This window comes from Trachymyrmex septentrionalis, unplaced genomic scaffold (genome assembly GCF_001594115.1).
Source record: "Trachymyrmex septentrionalis isolate Tsep2-gDNA-1 unplaced genomic scaffold, Tsep1.0 scaffold51, whole genome shotgun sequence".
Taxonomy (NCBI): Eukaryota; Metazoa; Arthropoda; class Insecta; order Hymenoptera; family Formicidae; genus Trachymyrmex; species Trachymyrmex septentrionalis.
In genome coordinates, this window is record NW_017305683.1 from 319,016 (window position 1) to 331,948 (window position 12,933).

Below are 12,933 nucleotides of genomic sequence, written 5' to 3' on the forward strand. Positions count from 1 at the left end.
TATTACCATTAACAAATTTATTACCTTACAAATCTGTTGTATTTTCTCTTTTAAATTCTTTTATTTTCACACTATTTAATTACATTGTATGGCGTAGCCGGGAAAGGTGCATATTTCTTCTAGCACCAAAGCTTTATTACCAAAAGGACGTTATCATACCGAATCACGTGGAGTTGTTAAGATAAAGGTTTGTATTATGAAAATGTATTAATCAATCATACGTTATATATCATGTATATCTGTACGGAGTTATATTTCATTTATTATATAAAGGGAAAAGGAAATATGGAGACGTATTGGCTGGAATCAACGGCAAATAATGAAATGAAGGAAGAAATATCAAATGATAAAACCGTCGAAATTAAAGGTCTTTTAGTTACTAGTATCTAGAGTACTTTAATAATGAATTAAATAAAATCCACGCTATTGCTGTAACTGCTATGAAATACTAGTATATGTTTTATCTATTAAAAAGGAATCAAGCTATGTTGACAATTTCTTAATGTATATACATATGCATTAATTGTGTACAGTAAACAAAATTACGTAGTTATAAAACATAGTTATAAAAAAATAATTGTCATTAAATAATTATTACATATACACACACACACACACACACACACACATTGTATTTAAATTAATTAAAAATTGACCTTAATATATCAATAACATACATATCAATAATATATATGAATAACAAAATGCACAATGTGTATATCTATTTTAAATTGCATCTATTATTTATTGCGTGATGTAAACAACATTACAAATATATGCAATGTATGTATATATATATATATATATGAGTTTTCAAGTCGAATTCCAAGTCGTCTGATTGCGAAAAACAGAGAAAGTCTTGTCACTTTCTTTCTTTATACATTCTATATTATGAATATTAACCAAAGTGAAGGGCGCACGTGCCTCAATTTTTAATCATTGAATACACAATGTGTGTATATAATTCGTGTACATGATAAAAATGACACAGAGCGTATCGTACATTATATATACAGTTGTGAAACATTACGTACATTTATGTATATAATAGAAATAAATAAATATATGTTAAATAATTATCATATGATGTAATAAATCCTTAATCTCATTCAGTAAGAATTATGAACTGCAATGTACATCTTATTGTATGCTTTATTGATTGTTTTTGTAGCTTGCATATTTTTTACCGTTATATAAATAATGAATTAACTAAAATAAATATATCAGTCTATATATGTATAAAAAATATATATCAACAATAACAGCCATCGTTTGTGTTGTGTTTAATCCATGTCAGGTATCGATTTACTCTGGCATAAACCCCGGGATATCCGGATTGCGCGCATCCTTCGCCCCAGGATACCACTCCTGTAAAGTTAGTCTTTTTATTTATCTTTTCTCTTGGGTGAGATTGGTTTTCCAAGTTTTTTTTTAAATGTCTTCTTACATTTTATAATTTTTTCAAATTTTACGATATTTCGTGTCGCCTGTATTAAATAATTAATACAATTTAAAGCTGAACTTACCAACTACCTGATGAACACTGTTCTCTTCTATATGCATCGGACCACCGCTGTCTCCCTACAATGTGAGAATTTATATTGTTATTTTTCTTAAAAATTAATATTTTTTACAATGTTTTTATATTTATTAAAAATATGCTAGACATCTACCCTGATATTTTTATTTGTTTCATGCATTATTTGTCATATTTTTATTGTATCAATTATTTACATAATTAAAATATAATGTTTTTTTATATTTAAAAACATATACTATAAAATTTATATTTAATTATTTAAGATAAATGATTTAAAAATAACTGATATTTTAATATTACTTCCTTATACTATTCAAAATTAATGTGACTTTTTGTTTACTTGACAGGAATCCTTGCCACCCTCCTTGAAACCCGCACATATCATGTTATCGGTTATTTTGGATGCTGGATATTTCGTAGCGCGACATTCTGCATTTGAAAGAATAGGAATAAAAACTTCTTGTAAAGTGTACGATACCTGACCACCTTCCTTAATAGCACCCCATCCGATTATTATACCCTTTTTACCAGCGAAAGTTTTTGCTAAAAAAAATAATTAATTCGTAATCTATCATTTAAATTTAAATTATTTTTCTAATTCTTTAAAGTCTATTTTTAAAAATCTAAAATACTTGATATCGATCATTTAACAAATAAACATAATTTTTCAATAAAATCTTTATTATTATTTGTGTATAGAGATGCGTAAACTTTATAAGAAATACCTTTTTCCGGAAGACAAGCAGGTCGCATCGAACCTTTGAACTTGATAGCACCTTTCAGTTTAAGAAGTGCAATATCATTATCGTAATTAATATTCGAGTAACTAGGATGCTTGATTGCTTTTTCTATTTGAAAATCCTGCGTTTTACTTTCACTGGTTGAGTTCCAGTCGTGTTCCAATATTCGAGCAATTAATTTATGTGTATCAAATCTGTAAATAAAAATCTGATTATTTTAGCGTTTTGCATATGCATACATATTAATTGCGTATACATATATAAAATTGACATAAACAGTTCACCTGTCAACACAATGAGCAGCCGTTAGTACATGTTGTGAATTTATAATTGTACCTCCACAATAAAATTGTCCTTTGTACAACAATAAGACCATCCAAGGATATTGATTGACAAGCGTCTCGACGCCTCCAACAATACGATTGTGTTTATTTGTTAAACCACAAGCTATAAATAATGAATCAGTGTCTTATTATTTCATATGTAATATATATATACGTTTTATACACATAAATATAAAGTTTTCTTCTTTTTCTCCAATAATATCTTATTAAAATATATAGGGAGTCCCAAAATTCATAAGCCAAAGTACCATTTAAGAATCTAAAAAAATTTTTTTAAAATTAAGTAAAAAGGTTATGGTAAATTTGTATTTTAAATAATAGTTTGTGAAATAATAAGGATTTAAATATGATCAATTACAGATTACGTTTAAACGTAATACGTTTTACGTTTACTCTACACTCTATAGTACACATTTACTAATATTATTGCACACGTGATTCATGAATAAGTGGATGTCTAAATCTGTAATTGGCTGTATTTAAACTGTTATATAAAAAATTACTTGAAATAAAAATGTACACATAAAGAATACACACACACACGCGCGCGCGCGTTGTGTAAGAATATAAAATAATCGACAGGAATTATAATTGTCATTTATGGTGTAAGAATACCTAAAAACATAAATATTAACAAAAAATTATAAATTTAAATTTAAACATACTGCATTTTAAACACTCTTCTGGTTGCTGCAGTTCTGTATTTGTTGATGGGTGTGGTGTTACTGAACCAAACAGCCATTCCCAAAATCCTTTATCATTATCAACTCCACTTGTGCTATTCGAATTTTGCTCCTCCACACGTATAGTTAAGTTTGATTGTAACTAGAATTTAAAGTATATTTTTTTATATTATATATATATACAATAGATTAAATAATATTCATATCACATAGAAGTTAATAAAAGTTTTTTAGATTAATTATTAACTGCATCTATAAAACTTATAGTAAAAAATATTTTAATGCAAAATATACAAATTAACTATAAAGATACTTAATTTTAAATATTAAAAAATTTTGAAGTATTAATGAATTATTTATTTAAAAAAATAATTTGTTAAAAAGTACATAAAATTAAAAAATACGACAAATCTGAGAGTTTCTACGTTTATTTCTATATACATATTACTTTTAATATATTCTTTCGCGTATTTTATTTTGTAAATAATAAATTAGTTTAAAAATAATTTATCTATATGTAAGTAATCGTAAATGTGCAAAAACACTACATCATCAACACATAATCAGCACATCGATGATACCTCATTATTAACGCTGACTGTTATTGCCACTACGACAAGAGTTAATAATAATAGAAATCGTAACAGCATTATTTTTAGCACTTAAAAATTTAGCACTACTGTACGTTATTTCTTACTGTGCACTGAAAGAAGTATCAAAACGATCTGATCCACAGCGCACTTCCTGCCGAAGCAGCTTATACTTTCACACAAACCGTCGATTTGGTGTCACGTCTTTATTTATATGGAATAGTGGACAAGCCGGTAGCAGAAGTGAAAATTTAGGCTACTGGTATGTAAATTCATCACAAAAAAATATAAGCATGTAAGAAATCTATTAAAAGTTCGTTAAAGATGTTATATCTTTCAAATAATTCCTTTTTCTCTTTCTCCTATGATTTCTCTTTTTAAAATAAAGAAAGGACAAAAGTGAATGTCGTAGTTAGAATTAATTTATTAGCTATAATATAGAAATTATAGAAAAATTGTTCACTATTTTTGCACATTCCACATTTTTATTATTTTTTTAAATCGTAAATAAAATAATTAACACACGCAGAGAAAAGATTAGTCAACGCAGCTAAAATATAGCTATAGTAGTGCCCTTATATAGGGACAGCTAATATTGTTGCTGCCAAAGCTCAATTTATTAACTGCTAAAATTTAGATGCTGCAGCAAAAAATATTCTCTGCTAAAATAAAATAGCAACCGGCAGCGTCTCAGAAACAATTGCAAATGGAATGTTCGGTTACGCGGTTAAAATAGTGACGAATAGCTGCCACTTACTTAGCTACTCAGTTAAGTACGCTTCTAATTTTAACTAATAAACGTCGTCAGTAAATGTATTTTATCTTCAATAGCCAATTTTTATCAACAACAGCAAAGTTTGAACCAGCAACTAATATTTAGCTGACATTATTAAATCCTTTTTCTATGTGCAATGTTTATAAAAAAATGTATTTTCTATCAAGATTCTTTAGATTTAAATATAAAACAAATGCAATATTTATTAAATATTTAAGACGTACGTTCAAAGAGAACTTTGTTATGGAATTAATAAGTGCGTTTTTTTGTAGATAAAAAAAAATAAAGTGTAGTGATTGTAACAGATACAATAAAAAAGCTGGCAGCAATATTGCTGCAACGTTTGTAATGTTATTGCAATAATAGTGGAATGATCTGAGAAATTACATATATATTACAAATTAGTTTTTAAATAAAAACATATAAAAATCAATGTTTTTTCCCTAACACAGATCTTCAAGGGACGTTCCAATCAACATTCAGAGGATATGTCCTAAGAACGTTTACCAGAATGTCCCTCGAATGAAGTGTGCCATTAAGGTTTGTATATACAAGAATAAATGTATGTATATTATTGCATAAATAAAGAGTATCTCGTACATTATACATCTTACTTTCAAAAACGTAAATTTGAAAGTTTAAATAAATCTCATTGTAATTTAAGCATTCTGATTTACTTAAAGATACACTTTTACAAATCTTTAGCATGACATAAGCGCGCGTTTCATATTGTGTACAGTGACGTATTCATAATATTCCAAGTGATATGGAAAATGACAGATTTTTTGACAGGTCCCCATCTTTGTCTTTATCGGCACTTCTCCGTCTGATCTGACTTATCAACTTCAATTATTGCTGAACAAACGAGATAAGATGAGCGGCAGGGCAACAGATTGTACACCACCTGTAACCTGTAACAGTGGGTCAAGGTATATAGGTAACGAGACCCTCATGCGGGCGAGACGTATTACCTTATTGTCTCGATGTCTAACTTTATCAGAAGCCTTGCTTTATTTTCACGTATCTTCAGGGTCAAATCTACGATGTAATCTTTTCACGGGCAGAAATTTGTTGTCTCAGATAATATCTAAGTAGTACGTAATTCTTAGGTAAAGTTTCAGATTGTAAAAATAACATAGCAAAAGAGCCATTAAAAATTATAATAAAGAAGTGAAATTCTTCATGATTATATTAAGGTAATTGTTTAAATAATACAGATACACACACACACACACACACACACGCGCACGCGCGCGCGAGAAAAACAGAGGAAGAAATATATAGAATATTAATAGTCATCATGATACGTATTTAATTGCAATTTAAAAATTACAATTCAAGATGTAAATGTAATATGTACGTTATATATAAATATATATAACATCTCAAGAAAAAATTAAAAAATTATATTATTTTTAACATTTCTTTCCTTGTCTAATTATTTTAAAGATATAGCTTCTACTTGTGTAGAACTTTATGCATATTCTATAATAAATAAGTCAATAAGTTAATGTTAATTTTGCTCTCACAATTAAGTAAGAATTGAAGTTACTTTCGACTTAGCCACGTACCTATATGGCAAGTAAAACAAATAAAATATAAAGATAAAAAGTTAAGCTTGATGTATATTTTTATTACACAAGTATTGTATCTGATGTTAACAAAAGAAAAAATAAATATAATCCTTATAAATTTAATGAGTCTAATGTGATTAAAGAGTTTGACGGCTTGTTTGACACTTTTATAAGTTTCAAAGAAACGCGTAATACTGATTTTTTGAGACCTATCTCAAATTTGGCTGCAATTTTGACGTTGACTGAAGATTACATGTAAGTAAAATTATCTGTAAGTTAATAAATTGCAACATACGATGTTTTACCTGTCTTGATATGTATGTAAGTTTAAATAATAATGTGGAATCAATTCAGTTTTATGTAGAGGAAATTGCGACACTTTTAATTGGAGGTCTTCTTGCATGTTTATATCGCTTATTGCATTTGCTGCACAAATCCCTTTATTCTAGATGATTAAAAATCTTTGAAAAGCCGCAAACGTTTTATTAGCTCACAAACTCATAATATTTTTATGATTGTAACCACAATCTTAATAGAGTCCAAGAAAATTGTATAACTTCTTCCTTTCACGCTGCAAGTTTGTTCTAGCGCATTGAAATTGAACAAACCATTATTACATTTATCGACTTGATTATAACCACAACAAAACATCATGATATATTGAGCAAATATTAGAAACTTCCCAGACAGCAAAAATATCTAAAATCGGGTCATAAGATTTTTTGCGTCAAAAAGACGACTTAAAGACGTCTTATGTCACAATTTTAAACTTTGTATTGTTTAGGTCCTAAGAGACATTCAATAAAATTTATATTTTAATTATATATATTTAATAATTCGATGCCACTCTGCAGCTTCTTTCTCTGGTATTATTTCAATACTTTTTCGATTACTTTTTGCATTGCTTATAATTTTCTTATTAATATAGATATAATACATTGGCTTGATGCACGACATTATGTTCCTTAATATCTGGCATTTCGGTTGAGAAAAAAAATTCTTTAGAATATGTTTATTTTTATAAAAGTTATAAGTTGAATTAAACCCACATATAAAAATGTAAGTAAGATGTAAGTAAGTAGTAAGGAAACTGTAACATTGAATTCGCTACTGGCCTTACGGTCTCTACTGTGATTGACTAATTTGCTTATTGCTTACGTCTTGTCTTACGTTTTTATATGTGCCATAGGCTTTAAGTTTGGTATATCATATTTAAGTATGTAATGTTGTTTCTATAGTGTGACACGCAAGGTTAAATAAAAACAATTATTACATTACGTTTACTCTTTTCTGATACCGAATCTATATTGTAAAATTGTATAAATCTGAATTTTTTTAAATTACCTTTTTGATTACTATTCCTAAGCATACACAACTGATTGCAAAGTTTATTATTGTACGTATCAGGAGATATTGTCTCATCGTGTATAATCGTAATTAATAGTCTTCACGCCGAGCACTTGCACATAAAAAAATTATATTGTAAATTGCACTTTCTTCTAGAAAAAAAGCGCTACCAATTTGCTCAATGAATGCGTATTTGTAGAAAGTGTCACGTGGAACAATGATAAAAATAAGAATCTCGGCATTTCGCACGCAACATAATAAAGTAACGAGTGAGATTCTTGCAATTATTTTGCTCGCGTAATTTATTAGCAACACCCGTTCATCATTGTAATAATCCATCGCCTTCATTATCATCATCATCATCATCATCATCATCATTATCAACGACGTCATTATCGTCATCGTCGTTGTCGCTGACACTGTTGAAGTAGTTATCATACCGCGACAGTGAATCGGAACGGCCGTGGGGCGCGGTGGCATTCGCGTTCATCCGCTGACGAAATTGACATTGATCCAGTCTCGGTGGATCCCTGAAATGAAGGGTCGCTGTGAGAGGAGGAGGACCGGGTTGACATTGGACGTTCGTGGTGGCCGATGGTCAATTGCGCCACAGACTGACGCTTATACGTACACGCGCAAACTCTCATTGTGCTTGTACTCGAGGCGGTACTTGTGCAGGTGAGACAACGGGCGCGTACACCGACCGACCGGGTGATTTAAAGGCTGTCACATGCAACATCTGCCAATGCAAACGCACCACTCAAGGTTGACGATCCCCACCGAGACACGTCGCTGGGCTTTTTCATTAGTTATAATTTACTATAAAACGGCAAAACGGCCGAGATACTTTTAGACTTTTCACGGTACCGGTGTAAGCACGTGCGTGGATCCGAATTTTCCAACAACAAATAAGTTACGCATATTGGCAAGGATTAATTAAACTGGAAACCGCACGTGAACAACATGGATGATTATGCAAGAACGAAATACATTCCTGTGCTGTTTCTCTGTCTGGGTTGTTGTTATGCATTGCCTCGTGTGGTAAGTTAAGCAATTATTATTTAAATGGACAACGTTTATGAGAAGACGTTAATGTAATTGTAGCAATGACAATATCTTGTTTTCGTTTAGTTTAAATTTGCACTTAAATAAACTTAAAAAAACAATAAAATTTTTAATTACGTTCCATAAATATATTAAGTTTCATATCCGTAAAATTTACTCGTTAAGGAAGAACACTCTGGTTTACTCATTAATAGACTACTAACCTTCATATAATTTATTCTTATTTTCTCTTTACATTTCTGCAAAAGTACAAATAATCCATAAATAATATTTTTTCTTTTCGAAAATGTTATGAACAAAATATTATTGCAATAAATTGTCAATATGTTATAATTTCATCATGACATACGATATTTACAAAAGAAAAAAACATACAGAATTCATAATTTTGAAATATCTGTGCTCATATATTCTCTCCTTTATAGACATTATCAAACAATGGACGGGATTTGCCTACTTCAAATGCTCAAGTACACTATAATATTACAAATGCAGAAGTTGATCCTTCGACAATAGATGAGGTGTCTTACGTCGATTTTGAGCCTGCGCTTACATTCCCTTCCAAAAAGCCAAACGTTTGCAATGATTGCGGTAAATGAAAATATCTGAATTAATGTTTAATTATGCATTTAATTAGAAGTCTACACAAGAAACACATAGAGAACATTATAAGAACATAAACATAAATACTCGTAAATCTTTTATTTTCTTATATTATAACAACAATAGGTATAATCATGCATGTTCCAACTTCGATAATAATCTGTTTCTATTACATGTACAACATAATAAGCGTAATTTCATTTTAATGTGAATTAATGGAATTAGTAAATATATAACAATTTGAGTGTAAATTAATGGAATTAGTAAATATATATCGTGTATATGAAAAGCATCCATACATTGTAGTAATATAAAATTGTCATATAAAATAAAAATATAGCATTAAAATATATTCTTCTTTGCATACTTTTATACATTTGATGCTACAAAACTTACGTATTAAAGTAATAAAAATATTATTTTCATTTTTGTAATTTTGTTTTTACATAATGTACAAGACATTAAAAGATTCGATTTAATAAGATTATTCTTTTAAATAAAAACCTTTTAAATAAAAACCCTTAGTTTTGCATCATTGTAAATAATTAGCGTGTATCAAATAAAGCTGTCCGATTGTATTGATTATTCAAGTTACATTCATGTATTAACGCATTACAGTTTGCGGGCTTGGGAGAAAAACGAGAATTGTTGGTGGCAATATTACTAGCGTTTATGAATACCCTTGGCTTGTTAGTATGAGTAAAAAGGGCACATTTTATTGTGCTGGAAGTGTAATAACACGAAAGCACGTACTTACTGCGGCTCATTGCTTGCAAGGGTATATGTCAAGCAATTACAATCGTATATTTAATAATTCCAGAATTATATTACAATATATCTACATAATTAAAACTATTTTCAGATTTGATATTAAAACCATCAAGCTTGTTTTGATGGATAGCGATCGTTCCTCGATAAGCAGAAACGCTATAGTTCGACGTATTAAATCGGCAACTATTCATGAGAATTTCCATAGTTATACTTTTAATAATGATATTGCAATCATAGAGATGGATGAACCCGTATCTGTGAATGGTATTGTACGAACAGCATGTTTACCGGAAAGCAGTAAGTTACTTTTAACATCAACAAAGTATTTTCTAATATAATATTACATTTACTAAAAGTTTAACATTTAAGTTTCACTGATTCTCAATCATTCTCAATCTTTCCTTTTATGTGATACGTTTTTCTCAGAAATTAATTATTACACACAAACATGTATGTGCATTGTTATGTTTTGTATATTGTTATTTACTTAATTGACATCTAAATTAATTATTGTCTGCAAAATAATAATCAATAAATTGCGAGAGCGCTATTAATTATTAATAGGGAATTCTCTTCATTGGAACAAGTAAAAATTTATTATACGTTTTTAAATTCTAATATTATGTTTAAATATTTAAATAACAGATTTAATTTTAATAGAATTTATGTTAATGCAATCGGTCGTAATAGATATTAATTCGAATTTGAATATTACAGAAACAATTGACTATACCGGAGCGCTCGCTACTGCAGTGGGATGGGGCCGAACAGGAGAAACCAAGCCGGTAAGTAACGAATTGCGAAAAGTCAATCTGCCAATCTTATCACAAGAGGAATGCGATCAAGCTGGATATGCAAAGGATCGTATCACCGAAAATATGTTTTGTGCCGGCTACATACTACATCCGGAGGGAACAGTAGGACGAGACGCTTGTTTTGTAAGAATTAATACACAGTTTGAAATAAATAAAAACAAATGATGTTCTTGAATTAGAAATATCTTTAGTGCATAAAAAACATGTGTACATATGCATATGTGTAGGCGTGTGTAAATTATTTACAATATTAACGGATATTGTCTTTAAGATCTCGTTAATAAAATTTTTAGTATTCAATATTATATGTAAATTAATATGACGTGGTTTAATTTATTACATTATCGTATTAACTATCAATATAATAAACAATAATTTAAATATGTCTTTTTCAAAGAATAAAATAGACTATTTTTTCGTATACTATTTCTGAATATATTTTTCATTTTTCTTTTGTTTTAAGGGCGATAGCGGTGGTCCTTTACACGTTAAAGGAATTTATGGACAGCTTGAAGTAGTAGGTATGTATTTAATAATAATAAATTAAAATGTTATTTTATATATTTGTAATTTCAAACTTTTAAAATTTAATTTTAAAATTAAAATAATTTTTTTCTGAGTATAGTTAAACAAAGAAATACAGTCGTCTTATATTTATAAAGGTCAAATAAAAATATATACTTTTATGTTTCTTTTTAGGTCTAGTTTCTTGGGGACGTGGTTGTGGAAGACCATATTTCCCTGGAATATTTACGAAACTAACAAATTATATTGGATGGCTTAAAGATCACTTAGACGACGAATGTATTTGTCCTCCACCGCATCGGCAATAACATAAATTTGTTATCTATTTTGTGAGAATTGCGAATTATCAGAGAAACAGTAAATATTATTTTTATTTTAATATTTATTTGATCGTTATATAAGTTCATGAAAGAAATAGATAGTAATAAGGAAGAGAATATTTTGATACTATATCTAACTATTTTTTTAGAATCATTGTAACATTACTGTATATTTCCGCGCCATTAATTTATTGTAATTATTAATATGTATATGTAATGCATCTAGTCCAATATATCCACTTATACGGGATCTACAGTTTTTACGGTTCCAAATAGTCTTTAGAAAAGGTTGTCATGGCCAAGATATTCTTGGTGATTTGTCATTGCCTTTCGAAAGGGTACGATCAAATAAAATTTATAAATGTGTATTCTGGGTGTAATAGGATTTGAATTTGGATCTTTGGCATAAAGAGCAGCCATGCAACTCTCCATGCCACGATCGCCATACACGCCAAAGTATATATAATAAAATATTTATACTGCGATATTTTGTGCTACGAATGTCCCGTAAAATGAAAGAATGTATAGTAATAAAAACATAATTAATTTTTATTTCCATAATAATATTATATTGTATATAAAATATGTATTAGATTTACAAATAATATATTCCGTTATAAATTGGAAAGGCTTAAATCTTATTGTGTTTTACTTCTTTCCTCTCTCTCTTCTTTCTATCCCAATAATTTTATTTTAATAAAAATAATTATAAAATAACAATAATAAGAATAACAATTAATGTCGAAGAACTTCTTGATATTTAACAATATAAAGACTAAAATGTAAGAGAAAGTAGTTTTTAATGTAAAGTATAACGATATAAAAAGTTGGTATAAAATTCGTACGTGTTTCGACTTATTTCAAGTCATTCTCAACGATATTAATATAGTTCTAATTTAGTACAAGTAGTGCATCAACTAACATTGGTGCCAATCATCCAACATCACAATGAGATTTCTTAGCTTCATCCCAGTTTACGGACCACAAAGAAACAAGAATTCTTATAAAGTGAAGCGAATTGATGCAACTTGTGCGTACACATACAGTAGTTAACCAGTACAATATAATATTAATTTTGACAATTAGATGAAGTAACAAGAGTGATCCAAATAATTTTTTTGTCAAATGAAAAGAATAAAATGTAACAGTTGTTCACTCTTCGGTTACGCAGACAAATAACCTTGTTATGTTGAGATGTATTATGAATAGTTGTATATTTATAAATATATATATATATATAT

The 12,933-nt window shown here is 28.8% G+C and overlaps 3 protein-coding genes across 3 annotated transcripts in view; 2 read left to right on the plus strand and 1 right to left on the minus strand.

Annotated features, from left to right (window-relative positions):
- The window catches only part of LOC108751700 (soluble guanylate cyclase 89Da-like), an 11,157-nt gene extending 10,761 nt beyond the window's left edge, over positions 1-396 (plus strand). Inside the window, exons 12-13 of the mRNA XM_018492009.1 lie at positions 98-187; positions 274-396. Coding sequence (XP_018347511.1) covers positions 98-187; positions 274-390 — 207 coding nt within the window. The 3' untranslated portion in view covers positions 391-396. The remainder of the gene's footprint in view (positions 1-97; positions 188-273) is intronic.
- Positions 397-1,252: 856 nt separating this feature from the next.
- Positions 1,253-4,059, minus strand: LOC108751725 (trypsin-1-like). Its single transcript, XM_018492076.1, has 7 exons — positions 3,889-4,059; positions 3,290-3,449; positions 2,565-2,727; positions 2,266-2,474; positions 1,881-2,083; positions 1,527-1,581; positions 1,253-1,368 (listed from the first exon to the last, which is right to left on the minus strand). The coding sequence occupies exons 1-7, from the start codon at positions 3,955-3,957 to the stop codon at positions 1,253-1,255; spliced, it is 975 nt and encodes a 324-aa protein (XP_018347578.1). The 5' UTR covers positions 3,958-4,059.
- A 4,491-nt stretch (positions 4,060-8,550) lies between these two features.
- LOC108751724 (trypsin 3A1-like) lies at positions 8,551-11,718 on the plus strand. The gene is made up of 7 exons (XM_018492075.1): positions 8,551-8,634; positions 9,084-9,249; positions 9,880-10,039; positions 10,124-10,329; positions 10,750-10,970; positions 11,311-11,368; positions 11,547-11,718. Exons 1-7 carry the CDS (start codon positions 8,557-8,559, stop codon positions 11,678-11,680), a joined length of 1,023 nt encoding a protein of 340 aa, XP_018347577.1. The 5' UTR covers positions 8,551-8,556; the 3' UTR covers positions 11,681-11,718.
- The last annotated feature ends 1,215 nt before the right edge of the window (positions 11,719-12,933 follow it).